At 33.6% G+C, this 20237-nt stretch overlaps 1 protein-coding gene and 2 long non-coding RNA genes across 3 annotated transcripts in view; 2 read left to right on the forward strand and 1 right to left on the reverse strand.

Moving 5' to 3' along the window:
- Positions 1-287: 287 nt before the first annotated feature.
- On the reverse strand, positions 288-8027 carry LOC142234046 (protein FAM91A1). Its single transcript, XM_075305115.1, has 3 exons — positions 7891-8027; positions 1683-3638; positions 288-1615 (listed from the first exon to the last, which is right to left on the reverse strand). Exons 2-3 carry the CDS (start codon positions 3517-3519, stop codon positions 546-548), a joined length of 2907 nt encoding a protein of 968 aa, XP_075161230.1. The 5' UTR covers positions 3520-3638; positions 7891-8027; the 3' UTR covers positions 288-545.
- A 6347-nt stretch (positions 8028-14374) lies between these two features.
- LOC142236889 (uncharacterized) overlaps positions 14375-20237 on the forward strand; it is a 319247-nt gene continuing 313384 nt past the window's right edge. Inside the window, exon 1 of the long non-coding RNA XR_012722248.1 lies at positions 14375-14417. This is a non-coding gene — a long non-coding RNA (uncharacterized LOC142236889). The remainder of the gene's footprint in view (positions 14418-20237) is intronic.
- Positions 16770-17185, forward strand: LOC142233114 (uncharacterized). Its single transcript, XR_012721323.1, has 2 exons — positions 16770-16902; positions 16970-17185. It is a non-coding gene; the product is annotated as an uncharacterized LOC142233114 (long non-coding RNA).

The following is a 20237-nucleotide window of genomic DNA, read 5'->3' on the forward strand; positions in this document are numbered from 1 at the left end:
CATACTCATAGTTGCTGTGGCAAATATGGGAAATTATTATGACCTGAATTTATTAAAAAAGAGCCCGGTGTAAAATTTTAGGGCATTTTCTGCTTTTTCATTTGCAACTTATGACATTTCAACGGAATTTTGACCATTATCACGGAGGCTATCAGAAAAAGAGTTCAGGGCTACATTTCAGCTGCTTACAGGTATCAAACAAATTTTAAGTAACAGCAAATTTAAAATAGATCAGTCAAATTCTTTGCAAAACTTCCATACTAATTTTAATGTCATTAAACACCATGTTTTCCATGAAATGGAACTTCTTTTTATTCGTATTACATGAAGAATGAATTAATTTTTGAATAATATTGATTTCTTTTTTAAAAATTGAAAGATTTTTACCTCAATACTCTACTTATATGACTTTTCTATATCATCATACTTTATACATTAAAAAAAACTAAAATTGAAACGAAACGAAATAAAAATATTTGTGAATAAACTCATTCTTACTCTCTCACGTTTCATTTTATATAAGCTGACTTCAGACGACTTTTACTTTATCTGCCATTCCAGTAGCAAACCTTACCATTCTCAAAGGCCAAATTAATACGGGGATGTGGTAGATTTTTACCAATTTTCAAATGATCCACATGTTCATCTTCAAAATACAAACATTGCCTTATGAAATTGTAAAATTTCTCTGACATTTCGGCAGATTTTTTTGACAATTCGTTTAGATTTTCATCGGATGATAAATTGCGTACAATTTGCTCACATATACGTGTATTGGTGTCCACATCGAATAGAGGTACACCGAAATTTACATCTAACAAAGTCCATTCCTCGGATGTATCTTCTTCGGCGATTGTTTGCTGTTGCTGTTGTATGGACACACTATCCAATGGTATTTCTACAGAACCCTGGGATACCAATTCCATTTTCATATTACAATTGGCCAATTCGGAGGCCAGAACTGAACTAAACTCAGAAGTATAGACGGCCGATGGTTCGTTGTTATTATTATTGGTGGTACTGGCAAAATAATTCTCATCGGGTGTGTTAAGATTATGTTGAGGTGAATTGGAGGATCTGGTAAAACTACATAATTCCGTTTGATCGGGAGATAAAAGATCCTTGGGCTCCAATTGTTCTTCGTCAACTTTTGCATTTGTATTTGGCACGATTTCTTTAGCGACATTTTCTTTTTTTATGGCCTTCAATTTGCTACGGGGATGTTTTAGTCGAACTTCTAATTCATAATTTTCACATCCTATGTCGGAAACTCCTGTATTCACAAATGTTATATAGCCACAATGATGTTTCAAGTCCAAATGCTCCTGCAATTTAAGCACAGCTTTGTGGGAGGCCCATTTATTTTGCTCCCTATCCTTGGTATTAAAAGGAAAGGCCTCATAGCGTAATTCACCAGGAGAACGTATGCCATAGCCTTGCAAGAGAATGCAACCATTTTTCAATTGATCATTAAGATTGCGGAAATTTTCACTGTTAATCACATATGAATCGGAATGTAAGATATTGACCAAAAGTTTGCCATAGCCTAAAAATATTCGCGGCAAAGATTTCAATACTGTCCCGCAGCATAGGAATAATGAAGGGGGTCCATAGCCTAAGAATAAATAGGAATGGAAAAACATGTGAACTTTAACCAGGAAAAAGAATCGAAAACATCTTACCTGTGATATGATTATAGAACAACTTGGTCCACATATGGGAATTATCCGATGAGCGATAGAATTGACCAAAGAAGGGTATGGAAAATAAATTGGACATTGAGGCAGTTAGGGGGGTGGATGATATTATAAATTTATATTTTTTCTCCAGCACTCGATCTCTTGTCTTCTGATCTAGGCTTTCCAAACATTCCAATCGTAGCAGATCCAAGCCTCCTGGCACCAAATGACGCAATGAGCAAATAGTCGAACGCAAGATAACAGCATGAGCAAAATACCGGGAAACATCTCCTTCTCCTTCAGCATCTAGCAAGGAAACTTTTTCCAATTCAGCCAATAGAGTATCCATACTCTCTTCACATAACTTGCCCACTTCAAACATTGTTACGGCGTGGTTTTTCAATCCCGGTGATAAATTCCCCATCATCAAAAATGCGGTTAGAGTAGAGTCGAAAAGGAAACCCACCCTTTTTCCTGTCTTGGGTGAATTTTCTGTAGGTGTTATGGGCTCCTTTGGACTAGGCTTTGTGGTGGTCTCTGATAAGTCATCAATTTCGGATGACAAATCTGGATCATCGGAATTTTGAGTTGGTGAGTCTTTTGCTGCCGATTGGGGTGAAGGAGCAGGCATATTGGCAAAACTAAAATCACTGGTATTTCCATCTGACGATAAATAGCCTATAGAGCTGGAATCTTTATCCTTTTCTTTAGCTCCCTTGGCCAAATCTTCCTTGGATTTTGAGACCTGTGGCGTTGGAGTAACACCATCGCCCGTTTCTACATCATTTTGAACATAGTTATTATAGTTTAAGGGCGTTATTTGGGGTGCCTCCTTGGCCAATGCCTGTTCACGCTTATATTCATCCCAAGACTCATGATATTTTGCCTCCACCAAAGGACTTCCCAAGGCTGACTCTTTCAATTGAGCAAAACCCAAACGACAAAACAAACTCACTGCCTGTTTCACCAAATCCAATTCCAATTGCAACATTTGGGCCAATTCCAGTATGGTCATATACTCATCAGCACTAACAAAGATTTTATACAAAAGATTTTCAAAATAATCTCCACTCACACGATTCATAACGAAATTCCGCAACGGTGGTATGGAGATTTTATCCTCCCCCGAAATCGGGACATCCAAATAAATCAAGCCTTTGCGATACAAACTATGGATAACATGGTAATCACATTTCCCAGCCGTTTGTGAGCCAAAGTCTATTAAATCATCAATGAGGCTTCTTTCAGCTGCCGTTACATATTTTATATCTGCTTCCAAAACAAAACCCACCTCTACTCGCCACCAGGGCTCTATGCGTATACGTTGTGGGAATTTGGGTAAATATTCCAAAGGATTTGGTTTGGCCGTAAAAAGTAAGGCCCGGGTCGTATTGGTCTTTAGTTCACTTATCAAAGACAAATACTCATTTCTTCCAATACCCAAAACTCTTAAACAATCGGCTGCTGTGAAATTGGGTAACGTATCGTAGCTCTTGTCGTTCTTCAGCAATTGTGATAGGACATCCAGATAATAATTGAACGGTGTAACCCGTAGTCCCTTCGTTACGATATCCGCTAAATGGTATGGAAATAGGCATAAAGTATTTATGGACTTTTGCACCAGTAACTCATAATATCTTTGCTCCTTGCGAAATATCTTATTCACCAAACTTCCACGAAACCTTAACTGGTTCTTCAGGCTATAATTGAAGACATACTTTTCATAGTCACGTTGATTGTTATGGAATCTATTCTGCAAGTGGACGGGTAAATTGTTCCATGCAATCCCTTTTCGTACGCAATTGGCAATATCTTCGGCAATTTTTTCGTTGTTACTCATTTTGATATATCATTCCGCTGGGGAGAGCTAATCTTTGCATCAAATCTTGTAGATGGTTCAGTTGCAGTCTCAATTTAAAGAGTAAAAGTTCTTGGTAGTGGCCCTTTGGAGCTTTTTATCTGTAAACGAAATATTTATTATATACAAAATGTTTTTTTTTTAAATCTAAAAATCATTCCTAACATTCGATGAGGTGTTTAACTAAGGCGGTAATCATGAAAAGTAGTATTGAAGAGAGGCCTAGGCTATCTCATATCTCATATTCACCTAATATGGGTGCCTGGTCATAGGAACATACCGGGGAACTGTGAAGCAGATGTGTTAGCAAGGCTAGGAACTACCTTACATATTCCAGGGGAACTAGAATCTGTTGGTATGCCTCTGGCCACCTGCAAGCTCTTACTGCGTGATAAGGCTGTTATGATGGCCAATATTCGATGGGAAAATTGCAAGGGTTTTAACGACACCAAGCAAATATGGCCCCATTTAAACTTAAACCGCACACTAGATATGCTAGTGTTCTCAAGGCGTCAGATAGCACTCCTAATATCTGCTATAACGGGTCGCTGCCTGATAGGCGAATTTGCAAAAACTATAGGTGCGAAGTATAATGACTATTGTATAAGCTGTCATGACGTGGAGGAAAAGGAATCAATTAAACACCTCTTGTGTGAGTGTCCTGCTCTTTGTGTAAGGCGTAAGCGAATTTTAGGAGCATATAGCTTTAGATTACTGGCTGACCTGGAAAACGTTAACTTAAGCAGTTTGTTAATGTTTTTGGAGCAATCTGGTTGGCTCCACAAAAGTAAATAATAGAGAAGGTTCAGTGGTTAAGACTAGAAGTGCCCATATGTAATAGGTACTTTTAGTTAAATGTGGTATCACAATGGACTGAATAGTCTAAGTGAGCCTGAAATTTAATCGGGCTGCCACTTTAACCTAACCTAACCTAACCTAGGCTATCTCTCTCGTTATTTGTCACCGATATTGATAACGATAAGAAACAAACGTCGGGTACAGACAAACCATGGCCATTCAAATATAGATTTGGGACTAATCGACTTTTTACCATAGTACACGATAAATAGAATCTTTGTTAGAAGAAAAAAAAATAGTTTAAAAAATTGTAATGGAACTTTTGCACAAAAAAAAATGATGTTTCTTAAAGAAATCGAGCGAATTTCAATTTCTTTATTATCCGATATAAAACATGAACAATTAATACTTAATTTTATAACCCTCAGACTTCGTGCAAGTCATTTTTTCGTCATCATATGAAATTGACTTTTTGAACATAAAAAGAGCTAAAATTTCCTGAAGAAATTGGTGTCAACATGCGAGAAAAAGTAAAAACAATATAGTGAATTCCTTTTGAACTTTTGTTGTTTATATTCTGCCGATTAAATCAGGCTATATACCAAGTATCAAGTTGTTAATACCGTCGTGTTCCGGATACCTTTAATGCCCACCTTACATTTGACAGTCCCTCAAGGACAGCGACCACCAGCGTTGCCAGAAATGTTTCACCAAAAACCGCTAGATTTGTGCAAAAAACTAGCCAAAAAAAGCTAAAAAATTTTAAAAAATAGCTAGAAAAAAGCTAAATTTTTTTGTATCAAAAGTCACATTTTTTATTGAAATTTAACAAACTTAAAGGCTTTATTTCACTTAAAATGCATATAATTTTAATTGTATTCAATTTAATTCCATTTCTGTGAGACTGTAAGAAAATCTAAGTCATATCAGCTCTGTTGGCGTACTCGATACATTTTGATAACTATCACAAATTTTTACTGGAAGTGCTTCGTTTATATTTCCTTGTAAAAACATTTTTCCCAGTGAACTTGCAATTGTCAGCTGGTTAATCATGTCACATAGAACTGCATTAGAAAATATCTATATATTTCGTTTTAACTGAATTAATGATAAATTCGTGAACGTGTACACTTCTCCTAATTTTACCCAAGAGAATAAAACCTATTCTAACTGTCTTGCAAGTTTATAATGAATAACTTTTATTCGAAAATTTCCCAAATCTATTGTTGTCCAATTTTCGTAAATGTAAATCCATCCCATTAATAAATAGCAGATTTGTTTTGAACCTATCACTACGAATTTTTTATTGCATTTTTTGGTGTTAAAAAAAATAATACCACATTCAAAACTTTATTTCCTTAATTATTTCCATGTTCGGTTTCAAAGATTTTGTACACTATGATATGATGATTTTTGTATTGATTCCGAGTCAAATTTGAATTTATTCGTTTTCTCAGCTTTTTCTTCATGAGCTATCACAGTGCTTTAAAAACGTGCTAACGAAAACTTAAATTTTCAAATTCAGACTCGACTTTAAGTAGAAATTATTTTATGTGTAGGTTTTTAAAATAAAATGCTTAAAAACCTCTTCTATTTTTGAACGTTATTTTGGTTTGTGGTCAAGATACAAAAACTCCACAAATTTAAAGACTAAAAGAATTTTTTAGAATTGACCCTAGCCTTCTTTCATGAAAAGATACCCATTTTTAAGTTGAATTACTTAACTATAAGGACAAAACGACTGTATCGGCTTTTGGACAAGGAAAACAGTTTATATAAGAGAAATTCACAAATGCTATTATAACCAAAATTCGCGTTCGTATTTTAAGGACATGAAATCTTTGGCCTCACGACAATATTTTTTCAGTGTACAAAGCAATTCAAATCTACTATTTTAATTTAGTAATATCAAAAGGATAAACGAGTCAAATGCTAATATTCCTAATAATTTACTGACAGTTTATATAAGGAATTTGTATGGTAATAGTAGATTTAAAGTTTACGATAACTTTTATGAATACGAGGCAAGAACTTTACAACAAGGTGTATTTGCTGCAAAAATGCCCGCATAATGGCTGGGATAATTATTAATGTTTCAATTGAGATTTGAAACATGGGAAAACCCTTATTCTGGCAGCAAGGCTTAGATAAAAACGAAGTTTTATCCATATCTCAATAGGAATATGTCGAAAATAAAAAAGCCAAAAATAGCTAAACGGGTCATGAAAAAAAGCCAGAAAAAAAGCTAAAAGCTAAATGCATTTTTTCCCCGCTAAACGTCTTCAAAAAAAGCCAAATCTGGCGGGAAAAAAGCTAAATTGGCAACGCTGGCGACCACACAGAAAAAAAATTCACAAAATTTTTTCCAATTAAAGTCTTAATTGAGTCTTAAAAAATATTAAATTAAAAATGTAATTGACTCCACAAATTTTTTAATTGAAACAAAAATCGATCACACAAATATTTTTTTTTTAATTTGATCAATTAACTTTTTTATTGACTTTCAATTTATTTTTAAATTGATACTATCAATTCGTGTGATTGAAGATCTTTCAATTAAAAAATTATTGGATCAATAAATTTCGTGATTGAATCAGAAAAAAAAATTTTGTGTGCAGAAGGGTATAGCCTTGGATTATGAGTGATTGGAAAATTTAGCAAAAATATCCATTATCTCACCACCTGATAAGTCGTAATTGTAAACCATTATACGATATTCCGATTTCATCATCTCTGAATGTCGGATCAGAATATGTCGGAATAGCCTAAAGCAACTTTTCATGAAGTTTATATTCTTTACACTGCATTATTAAAGAAAAGCAATCGTGAAAAAAATGGCGATTCTAGCGGCTCGAAATTACTACCTACATTTACCTAAGATGAGGATGATTCCTTATTTTCTATTTGACCGGAATTTGATAGCAAAGAGGCAGCCATCTGTAGTCAAGGTCTACATGGCACGTGGAAATGCCCCACACTCAAACGTATTAACTTAATAATCGCCTCATTGAAATGTATAAAATTGTATTGGAAGTTTGGGTTACCAATTTCGTAGAAATGGAATTGGTATCATACTCTATAACCTCTTTATTATCAGTTTATTGTTTTTATTGGGAAATTTTGTTTAGAACTATTAGGGCATAACATATTTATTTTAAGCTAGTGATGGAATGGTTTGCATTCGAGTATTGGACAGAGAGAAGACTATGGGATCAACTCCACACGTGGACAATGCACAAGCAATTCTGAACAGTAGAATACCATTTCTGAGTTTACGTATGATCTGAGATAATTATGGAAGAGATATGAAATGAATTTCATTTTCAATTGCCTCCAAAGTCCTTTCTACGGTCTCATCTCCATCGCACATTAATCCAACAATTTACTGAAATTATTACAACAAACCATATGATCTATCCACATAAATATCCCAAATATGAAATATTTGGAGCTTTTATCTTCTAACTTCTATGACCAACTTTATGACGAACACGAATTCTCGTCTAATTGATAAGTCTTTGCACGAATTCTCGTCTTATTCACGATCAAATTTACCCAAAGATTAATCCATTTAAAATTTATATATTATTAAAATGTTTTCAATGGCAATTTTTTTGTTTTTTATCTTAGATTTTCCGATTTTACGTGGTATTGACAAACACAGCTGTTTTTTTTTTCAATGACAGCAGGTGAATTATGACAGGTGACACACAAAATAAACAAATGTAGGTGATGCCATACTGTGCTCTTTCTAATAACACGTTCATATATGAAGATTAATTGTACAACAATGATCAACGATAAATTCTTCTATTGCGCAGTCGGTTCTATGCGCCGTCCAGAACAGAGAATGAATCCGCCGAGTCGCGTCGCCGATTTTAGCCGCCGTCGAACAGTTTCTTCCAGCCGAAGCCGCCGCCGAAAATATCGACTCATCTAGCCGCCATGTAATCAAAAATATTGATTTAAATCAGAAAAATTTATTAATAATTGATGTATTTTTTGTTAAAATGTTTAACTTTCAACCCAAAATCCATCAGTGTGATGTTTCTATAATAGCTTTGCAACCATTTAGCTCAGAAAACAAGGCATATTAAAGAGGTAAAATCATGCAATCAGGTGACTAATATCGACATTCATCTTGTCAAAGGCTTTGTTTACGTTTAGTAGGTTTGTTTAAATTCTTTGTGTACATAAATATTGCTTTTATTTACATTGTGTCACAATACAACAACACTACACATACACAAAATGTCAAATTAAGTGACCTGTCATTTTAGTTTGACTTTCTAAATATCATGGGGTGTACACACGTTTGCTCGTTACTTTACCTTTAATTAATATGCCTTGCTCAGAAAATGTAAATTAAATGAAAATTTGATTGGAATTTCGGTTGTACAACTAATCTCTAATCTAATTGTCCGCCGCCGAATAGACGAATTTATATCGGCTTAGCCGTCAAGCCGCCGGAGGCAAAAAATTAGTGTCAGCCGCCGCCGGCAAAAATGGGTCGGCTTCATTCTCTGGTCCAGACTATATTTTTTCCGGACGGAATGTTGTATTTGTAAAGAATCTTACAATGTGACCGAACGCTAAGAATTGTGAGAGGTAAATAAAATATCGATAAATTGACTATTGACCCATTAACAAGCTACAGTATCGATTATATCTTCAAGCTTAACTTGTGTGACCAATATATATACCAACGTGGCATATAAAAGAATTCGATTAACCTAGCTTAGACACCAATGTTTTTCTACATTATCTGCCACTATTTACAAATGTAAATATTTTGTTTCCTTTGGTATTTTTAACTTCATAACCGCTTTTTTATGTTTGTTTTGCATTCTGATATTCGCTACAGAAAAATATTGTTGTTTTGGAACATTATCTGTTCGACATTATTGAAATCGGTTCAGAGTTAGATATAGCTCCCATATATATCTTTCTCCCGATATACACCCATATTACCACAGACGCCAAAATTTTGCTCCGATCTACGTGAAATTTTGCACAGGGGGTAGAATTAATATTCTTACTATGAATGCCAAATTTTGTTGAAATCGGTTCAGATTTAGATATAGCTCCCACATATATATCTTTAGCCCGATTTATACAGATATGGTTTAAGTCGGTTCAGATTTAGATATAGCTCCCATGTATATCTTTAGTCCGATTTATACATATATGACCACAGAGGCCAAATTTTACTCCGATTTACATGAGCATGAAGTGGGGGAATATTATATGGAAAACGACGGTGAACTATCTGAATTACCCCCATTTTCATAAAGCTCCGTTAGTGTTCCGTTAACTAACCAACTTTTAAACCTTATTATGAACGAAGCTGTCATCTTGCTATATATTCCATATGCTAGTTAACTGACGAAAATTTTTCAGTTAAAGTTAACTGGAGAGAAGATATTTGCAATTTACTTTCTGTTAACTGCCAGTTAAAGCCTAACGGAGCTACATGAAAATGGCCGTTAGACAGGTAGCAATTTTTGGTTAGTAAAAACGGATTTAAATTGGATAAAAATCCTGAATGGAGCGAAAACATGAAATTTTTCGTGAATCTTGTTTTAAGGGCTCTAAACACCCTCATAAAAAATCGCTTCTGTAACATATACTCCCAAACATATTTTGCTTCAAGCATATACATTTTTGGGTATTGCCCAAACATTTATATGTTTGATCTCTTCCAATATATAATATGTTTGAAAGCATATTGGTCTAAACAATATATGTTTGGGTAGTCTAAGTTCCAAACATTTTGTATTTTTGCATCCAAATTCAAAAATGTTGTCTTCCAAAAAACAATATGTTATTTTGTGAACATATAATATGTTTGGAAGCATTTTACACCCAAAAATATTATATGCTTAAAAAAATTCTCCCAAACAATATTGTGCTCAAAATTTTATTTATTTATTTATATATTTACAATCATAATGAATTATGAAAATAAACAGGTAATATAGGTGATAACAACATAGGTTTTCGACCTGAATGCTCAAAATTTTGTTTCTGCCTAATTGTATATTCCCCCACATCTTTCTCACTTCCAAGACATTTTTTAGTTCTTAGCACCTTTTTCTGTAATACAAACATTGTAGAAGAAATTATTCAATTTTATGATTTTTTTTATTTTAATTTTACCTTTTGCCGGACGGGGATTCGAACAGCGGACCACACAGTTTGTAAGGATCAAAGAAGTAGCTGATCAATTGCCCAAGGGAAAATAAAATGTTAATTTTGTAATAACAAGCAACAACCACCAACTTAATTCAATATCGCTCCCTGTTAAATAGCGCTCCAAGCTACTAAATACATATATGTTTATAGGCTATTTCTAAATTAATATATGTTTGCATCCAAGCATATTATATTTACAAACATTTTATGTCCCAAACATAATATGTTCTAACATATTAACATATATGTCCCAAACATGTTATGCTAGTTTATGAACATTATATGCTTGCACTCAAAAATATTGTGTTTAAAAATTTGTGTTCCAAACATCCAGGTGTGTGGAGCACACCTGGATGCAAACCAAATGCTACAGTTGCCCAAAATATATATATTTTAAGTTGTTATTTCCTCTTCTTTTATTTGTATTATTTTCATATGAAATATTTCAAAACAAATCAACTAAAAGTATCTTAAACCACAATATTTACATTTGTAAATAGTGGCAGATTTTGAAGAATAATACAAAAAATGTATTGAAAAATTGCGATATTGTAAAAATATTGTTAAATTTGTACATATTATGAAAGAGCACGAGTCCAAATTTCATAAAAATCGGATAAATATTGTTGAAATGGCAAGAGTGTCAAAAATGAAATATTTACATTTGTATATAGTGCCAAAGCTAGGGTTAACATATTTTTATGCATTAATAAAAGATTGATGTTGAGTTACAAGTCGCAAGTTACATGTTCCCAATAAACACAGGATGAGCGTTTTTCAAATGCAACAACTTTTCAGTTTGATGGTAAATATAATTTTCAACATAAATTCAACTTGACTTGAAATAGCTCATCTTCAATACATCTTCAAATTGTTTGTGAATTACTTCGAATTTGCCAAAATGTTGACGAAATATTTGAAAAGGTGTTGAGGGTAATATGAGAAAACTTTGACAAAACACTACCCTAAAATGCTACGAAAAAACCATGTGGTTTTCAATACTTATTTGTGCAACGAAGTTCGTGGTCAATTGCAAGAAATAAAAAAATGGAAATTTTTTGACAAATAACCAAATAGTTTATAAAAATAGGTAAGTGAAAATAAAAAATGAAATAAAACTTTAAGGAAGTCACTAAATGTATATCTCTTTGCAGAAAATTAAAATTATGGATTCTACGTTCTTGAAAACATTAAAAAGGTGACCGATGAAAAAATGGTGGACAATTAACTGGAACTGCTTCAAATAGTTTTAATAATTGGTACGTCAATATGAAAAATTAAATCAACACTTTAGAGAAGTCACTAAATTTAAATCTTCTTGCAGAGAACTAAAATCTTTGGATGCTACATTCTTGCAAACATTAAGAAGCTGACCAATGAAAAATGAGTGGCTTATCGACAAGAAAAAGTTTCCAGAAACATTACAAGTGCAACCAATTAAAATTGGTAAAAACAACAAATTGTTGAAATCAACAACTTCTGGATGAAAATGTGCATCACATCGTCAGTTTAATTCATATGCTATTATCAGTTTAAAATGGATATTTTGTGAATTCCTTCTGCTGGAAATCAATTCTAACACGCGGTCCAGTACGTTCCTAATTTCAAATTGCCCGCATGTTAATAAATTTTAATGCTGTTTTATGACACCAAAAGGAAGGAAATCGAATTATCAATGCAAAAGTGTTTACTAATAATGTTTAAGATATTTAAAGTTTTGTTTTGTTTTTTTTTTTGTTTTTGTTCTTATTTGTTGATATGTTTAATAAGATTATTATTTATCAATTGGTATTGTAGTGTATTATGTAGTGTAGTGTATTATTATATATTTTATTTTGATGAAAATGAATAAATTATACAAAATTCATAGAATTTTGGCTTTGACTTTCGATTTGAAGTGGGGATACCATTCATACAAATTTAGGTTGAAAAGTATTTGCAACGATGTTAATTTTGAATTTGACTCGTATCAAAAATTGTTTGACAAATTATTGAGTAGCTATGCATTTCAATTTGAGGATAACACTTGAGATATTATTGCTAATGTGTTGAATTTCACTGTTGGGGGTAATGTCTGTTTTTTGTTGAGAACGCGATTTTCTCAACAATTTCTCAACTTGAATATTACCCTAATCCTTTGAAAAAATGTTTGAAAAGTTGTTGAAATTTAGCATTTTTCAAACGTTTGTGTTTATTGGGTTGTGGCGTCTATCAGCCAATGCTTTTATTCCCAATGGAGGCAGCGTGTCTGCAAAAATATTTGAAAAACTATCACTTTATTCCATTTGGAAAGTCAAAAAGTGTTCACCAATATACCTTTCACAATTTTAAGCGAAATCACTATGTTTTCAGCACTTCATTATCGTTTTTATTTAAATAAATTATAAGAAGCTAGTGGTGCTCGGTGTTTCACAAAATATAAAATGGCTCTTGTAACAAGTGATGGCAAAATATGTTCATGTACATTTCATACTTTTTCATACGCTTCCCCCCATCACAGTTGGCGATTGTTGCAGTGTCACTTACGAGTCTGTGGTAGCGATGAGGATGAAATGGAACTTTTAAATGCTGGCAGGGCATACACCTCTCGCGAATTTTTGGTAGCAAAAATTTATTTAATGGCGTTTTCTTTTCTTATGAAAAATGCGCACTTTTTTCATTTTGGCCGGAAAATGTACTTTTTAGGTTCTTTTCTAAAAAACAGGCAAAAGTGCGAAAAGGCTTCGAATTCTGTTGTGAAAATAGTGCCACGCATAGAGGCAAATTACGGGCATTTTCAGCACTGCCAACAAACGAGAGTGCTGCGATTGCCCTGTTTCCTTCTTTGAATTCTTTTCTGCCCGCTGAAATGATAGCATTTTTTTAGGTTGCTGGTAACATTTTAAAAATGCGCATTCTGTACAGACAAAATGACCGCAAAGCACTTTTTTCTGAAAAGAAAACACCATAAGTCTACAACAAAAAACGGGTTGTGTATAGAGTGTAGAGAAGAATAAGGCACACACATTTTAAACCAGATAATCGCTTTTAAAAATTGTTAATATTAGTTCCAAATATTCCTCAAATAAATTGTTGATTATTTACAGGCCTCTTAAAACTTTTACACACGCAATGATTGTAATAAATTAAATGTTTGTTGCCATGAGTTGTCAACATCTCTCCAAAATATGCTTTTGACAACCCTGTTACCAGCTTACGAAATTGAACGTTACCGAAAATTTCGTTTGCATAAATAGCAATGCATTTCTTTTGGGAACGAAATTTTTCGCTAGAGGTTCATACCGGCCTTACGACAAAAAACGGTTTGTGTATAGAGTGTAGAGAAGCATAATTTAAGCAAATTTTAAAACAGCTAATAACTTTTAAAAACTGTATAAATTTTTCCAAATATTCCTCAAATAAGTTGTTGATTATTTACAGACCTCTTAAAACTTTTACACAATAAATTAACCCTGCCAACATGGTATTAACTGATTAAGTTGGCGGTTGTTATATTGACATTTACGAAACTGTGGTAGCGATGAGGATGAAATGGAACTTTGAAATGCTGGCAGGGAAATGTTTGCTGCCATGAGTTGTAAACATCTCTCCAAAATATGCTTTTGACAACCTTGTTATGAATAAAAACTTCTATTAGAGGTGCGTACCAGGTTGCGAAATTGAACGCTACCGAAAATTTCGTTAGCATAAATAGCAATGCATTTCTTATGGGAATGAAATGTTTCACTAGAGGTGCATGCCGGCCTTTAAACACACCTTTGTAATTATAAAATTGCAAACCCGAATTTTTTGGGCAGGAGGTAGGTGAAAATTGGCTTTGGGCTTTCCCCATCAATTTATAAACAAATTGCAACAAATATGTATAATTTTATGCCTTTTTCTTACTGGTTCCCAATAAACACAGGATGAGCGTTTTTCAAATGCAACAACTTTTCAGTTTGAGGGTAAATATAATTTTCAACATAAATTTAACTCGACTTGAAATAGCTCATCTTCAATACATCTTCAAATTGTTTGCGAATTACTTCCAATTTGCCAAAATGTTGACGAAATCTTTGAAAAGGTGTTGAAGATAATATGAGAAAACTTTGACAAAACACTACCCTAAAATGCTACGAAAAAACCATGTGGTTTTCAATACTTATTTGTGCAACGAAGTTCGTGGTCAATTGCAAGAAATTAAAAAAATGGAAAATTTTAGACAAATAACCAAATAGTTTATAAAAATAGGTAAGTGAAAATAAAAAATAAAATAAAACTTTAAGGAAGTCACTAAATGTATATCTCTTTGCAGAAAATTAAAATTATGGATTCTACGTTCTTGAAAACATTAAAAAGGTGACCGATGAAAAAATGGTGGACAATTAACTGGAACTGCTTCAAATAGTTTTAATAATTGGTACGTCAATATGAAAAATTAAATCAACACTTTAGAGAAGTCACTAAATTTAAATCTCTTTGCAGAAAACTAACATCTTTGGATGCTACATTCTTGCAAACATTAAGAATCTGACCAATGGCTTATCGACAAGAAAAAGTTTCCAGAAACATTACAAGTGCAACCAATTAAAATTGTTAAAAACAACAAATTGTTGAAATCAACAACTTCTGGATGAAAATGTGCATCACATCGTCAGTTTAATTCATATGCTATTATCAGTTTAAAATGGATATTTTGTGAATTCCTTCTGCTGGAAATCAATTCTAACACGCGGTCTGTTTTATGAAACCAAAAGGAAGGAAATCGAATTATCAATGCAAAAGTGTTTATTAATAATGTTTAAGATATTTAAAGTTTTGTTGTTTGTTTTGTTTTTGTTTTCTGTTCTTATTTGTTAATATGTTTAATAAGATTATTATTTGTCAATTGGTATTGTAGTGTAGTATGTAGTGTAGTGTATTATTATATATTTTATTTTGATGAAAATGAATAAATTATACAAAATTCATAGAATTTTGGCTTTGACTTTCAATTTGAAGTGGGGATATCATTCATACAAATTTAGGTTGAAAAGTATTTGCAACGATGTTAATTTTGAATTTGACTCGCATCGAAAATTGTTTGACAAATTATTGAGTTGCGATGCATTTCAATTTGAGGATAACACTTGAGATATTATTGCTAATGTGTTGAATTTCACTGTTGAGGGTAATGTCTGTTTTTTGTTGAGAACGCGATTTTCTCAACAATTTCTCAACTTGAATATTACCCTAATCCTTTGAAAAAATGTTTGAAAAATTGTTGAAATTTAGCATTTTTCAAACGTTTGTGTTTATTGGGTTTCGTTTTAAATTTAGCGATTTTAGCGGGTAAACTCGTATATAGGTTAGGTTAAGTTAGGTGGCAGCCAGATGTATCAGGCTCACTTGGACTATTCAGTCCATTGTGATACCACATTGGTGAACTTCTCTCTTATCACTGAGTGCTGCCCGATTCCATGTTAAGCTCAATGACGAGGGACCTCATTTTTATAGCCGAGTCCGCACGGCGTTCCACATTGCAGTGGAACCGCTTTGAAACCCGAAGAAATGTCACCAGCATTACTGAGGTGGGATAATTCACCGCTGAAAAACTTGTTGGTGTTCGGTCGAAGCAGGAATCGAACCCACGACCTTGTGTATGCAAGGCGGGCATGCTAACCATTGCACCACGGTGGCTCCCTAGTCGAATATATATGTTATATTTATGAGAATTTATAAATGTTTAATAAAATTAATAAACATCTAAACAATCGTGTTTTACTTGAGCACAATGATTCTTTTGCAACTATCTTAAAATGCACTTTCTCTGATTGTTTGAAGGGGCTCTTATTGGCGTCCTTCTAAATGTATCCAGAAGGGCACCTAATAATTGCACTCATGTAGTAACTTGGCGTGGTACAACTTCTCAACAGGGACGGCGCTTTTCCTAGGAGTTTTGGATATCGTATATGACTGTTTTCGACGTAGTGGGGATTCTCAGAAGTGCCCCCAAATTCATAAAATGTTGGCAGGGCTGGTACGCACCTCCACGACAGTGCATTTATTCCCAATGGAGGCAGCGTTTGTGGAAAAATATTTGAAAAACAATCACTTTATTCCATTTGGAAAGTCAAAATTTGTTCACCAACCCTGCCAGCATTTCAAAGTTCCATTTCATCCTCATCGCTACCACAGACTCGTAAATGTCACCACAACCATCGCGAAGTATGATGGGGGGAAGCATATCAAAAAGTACAAAATGTACATGAAAGTATTTTGCCATCACTACTGTTAGAAGAGCCATTTTATTTTTTGTGAAACGCCAAGCGCAACCAGCTTGTTATATTTTATTTAAATAAAAACGAAAATAAAGTTCTGAAAACATAGATATTACGCTTAAAATTGTGAAAGGTATATGGTGAACAATTTTCGACTTTCCAAATAGAATAAAGTGATCGTTTTTCAAATATTTTTCCAGGCACGCTGTCTCCATCAAAAACAAAAAAAAACAAACTGGCTGATAGACGCTGCAATATGTAACTTGCTACTTAAAACTCAATATCATTCTTTTAATAATGCAAAAAATTATGTTAAATGTGATGAGATAAACCGAAAAATGTTATATTTATAAGAATTTATAAATGTTTAATCACATTAATAAACATCTAAACAATCGTGTTTTACTAGACCACAATGATTCTTTTACAACTATCTTAACCCTGGACAGTCATCCTTCGTCGAAATGACGACGCGTAATTTCATTTTCGATCTAAAATGCATTTTAGTCGATTGGGAAATGATAAATTTAAGTTATACAAATGCAAATATTTTATGAATTTTTGTTGTATACTAATTAAGAACAAAATGAGTAAGAAAATAAATTCAATTTTGGTTCACATTTTTGCTCACAGTGCAAATTATAGCATCTTGAAATAAGCCGAAGTCAAAATGACGAAGGATGACGTTAGTGTACAAAAAATAAGGATGACTGTCCAGGGTTAAAATTCATATAAAACAGATATACTGAAGGGTACTTACAACATTGTACTTCTCGGTGCGTGTGATGTAAATTACATGTTCAGAAGACAGAGTGACGGTGGTCTCCTGACGTATTCTGGGTTCCCCCTAACTCACCTCTGGATGGCACTTAAAATGATTTCCCTTTTTATATTGTGGGAGATACCGCATTTCCATTGAATTCTTATGTGATGCGACACTATCCCGGACAATTAAATGAGAAAAAAAATACTAGTCTAATAAAATACTTTCTCGGGCACAGGGAATTATAGAGAACGCATTTGGAATTTTGACTGCAAGGTGGCGAATTTTGCGAAATTCTTTAGATATGTCTCCAGAATCTTCTGAGTTGTATGTGCTTGTTTAGTATAATTTTTTGAAGGAGTTGTATATTGACGATTGCCCAGAAGAATTTGTCGACAGAGAAAAAAAAGGATTTTTATTGAAGCATTAAGGTGAGTATTAAGTTCGAGTTTAGCCGCTAAGGTGAAAACTAAATCAGTAAACAAAGGCATAAAATTATATATATTTGTTGCAGATTTTGTTATAACTTGATGGAAAATAGCCCAAAGCAAATTTTCACAAAGTTTGTATTCCTTAAAATGGATTATTAAAGAAAAGTAATCGTTAAAAAATGGTCATTTTAGCGGCTAAACTCGAACTTATTACCCACCTTTGTGGAGGAAAGAAAGCCAGATTTTGTAGGCTATCTTATATAAACCACATAGTGGTTAGGGTATAATAAGTTTGATCTGCCAAAAAATGTGCCTACCAGAAATATTGATTTTAGACCCCATAAAATATATACCGATCGACTCAGAATCACCTCCTGAGTCGATCTAGTGCTTGGTGTCCGTCCGTCCGTCTGTCCATGTATTTGTTGTTCACAGGATTCCGGTCGCAATTATTAACCGATTTTGATGAAATTTGGTGCAGGGACGAACGCTATTGAACTTGGAAGAAATCGGATCAAATGTAGATATAGCTCCCATATATATGTATCGCCCGATTTCGACAAATGGGGTCACGTTGCACTTTTTTTCAAACGGATCGTCACCAAATTTGCAAAAGGTAGTCTTTTTCATCGCCCTTCAAGTCTGCAAAATTTCATCCAAATCGGTTCAGATTTAGATATAGCTCTCATATATATGTACCGCCCGATTTTTCTAAATTTGGCCATAAAACACTTATTTATCAACCGATCTTACTCAAAGTTGGCTAAATGTAATCTTCTATAACACTGACTATATGTGCAAAAAATCATCGAAATCGGTTCAGATTTAGATATAGCTGCCATATATATGTATACCTCGATTTTCCTTTCCCAAATTTGGCCATAGAACCCTTATTTATTAACCGATCTTACTCAAAGTTGGCTAGATCCAGTCCTCTATAGTACTAACTATATGTGCAAAATTTCATCGAAATCGGTTCAGATTTAGATATATCTCCCATATATGTTTCGCCCGATTTTGAAAAATTCGCCCTTATAACCTTATGTTTGACCATACAGGCCTCATTTCTTAACTGATCTTACTCAAATCTTGCACAAGATATTAATCAAACCCGTAAAATATTATGCAAATTGGTCCAGACTTAGATATAGCTTCCATATATATGCATCGCTCGATTTTCCCAAATTTGGCCATAGTACTCTTATTTATTAACCAATGTTACTCAAACTTCAAATTTTGATGTACTGGCCGATCGTATTTATACGTACTTGTAGCTCTTACATACCAATATTGCTCGATTTTTACAAATTTGGATTTATTACCCACACTAATTGAAAGATTTTCTCTTTTTTAATAATGGGCTCAATATTAGTGGCATACTAACTCCGTAGGTGCAATATCAACTACAGCCAGTGTTGCTAGAAGTAGGGGGAATTCCCTATATATAGTTTTACTGAACACAATTTGTAATCATTTTTACATTTTGGTGGCTCTAGAGGAGGAGTTGAATTTGGCAACTCTGAAATGTCAAGCATGTAAAAATTGCTGGCTCGCGAAAAATTTAATAAAAATTAAAAAATACGTCTGTTTTGTAGCAGAAAAGTACTGATTTATACGTTTTAGACGTCAGTGTATTCTAGACAGTTGGAGTTTATAATTTGTTCCAGTTCTTCAAAACGTTTTTGGCCTGTGTTTCATTGAGTGTGACTGCGGTTTACCCGCCATTGGTGCTTGCTGTTTGTTATTTTGCGCTGTGCCTGTTGATGTCTCATATATTTCAAAAGATAACATTGTCATTTGCTATTCTTCAAAATATAAACATTGGCATTTGCTGCTTTCCTGATCTTCAAAAACAAAAATTGGTGTCTCATATGCTCTTAACATAAACATTGTCATTTGCATCTCTATTTGTTGCGCCCAAAGCTGTGTATTTGTAATTGTTTGAAATATGCCTTCAAAGAAAAAAGTATACAAATGCCCTGCCTGCACCTCAAAAGTATCTAGATATAGTATTGGGTGCTTTGTTTGCGGTGAATTTTATCATATTGCCTGCTTAAAGGTTACGAAGGAGCAGCATGATTTTCTTTATAAAAATAAAAAATTTTTATTCAAATGCAACAGTTGCATGATAAAGGAAAGTGCTTGTGTTGTGAGTGAAGATGATGCGTCATGTACTAGTGCCGGTGGTACTCTGCCACATATTGGTTTAAGCAGCACAATGTTTGAGCCAGTGGGAGATAGTTGCAACATGACTACTCCTGACTTAAATGTACA

Source organism: Haematobia irritans, chromosome 4 (assembly GCF_050003625.1).
Source record: "Haematobia irritans isolate KBUSLIRL chromosome 4, ASM5000362v1, whole genome shotgun sequence".
Taxonomy (NCBI): Eukaryota; Metazoa; Arthropoda; class Insecta; order Diptera; family Muscidae; genus Haematobia; species Haematobia irritans.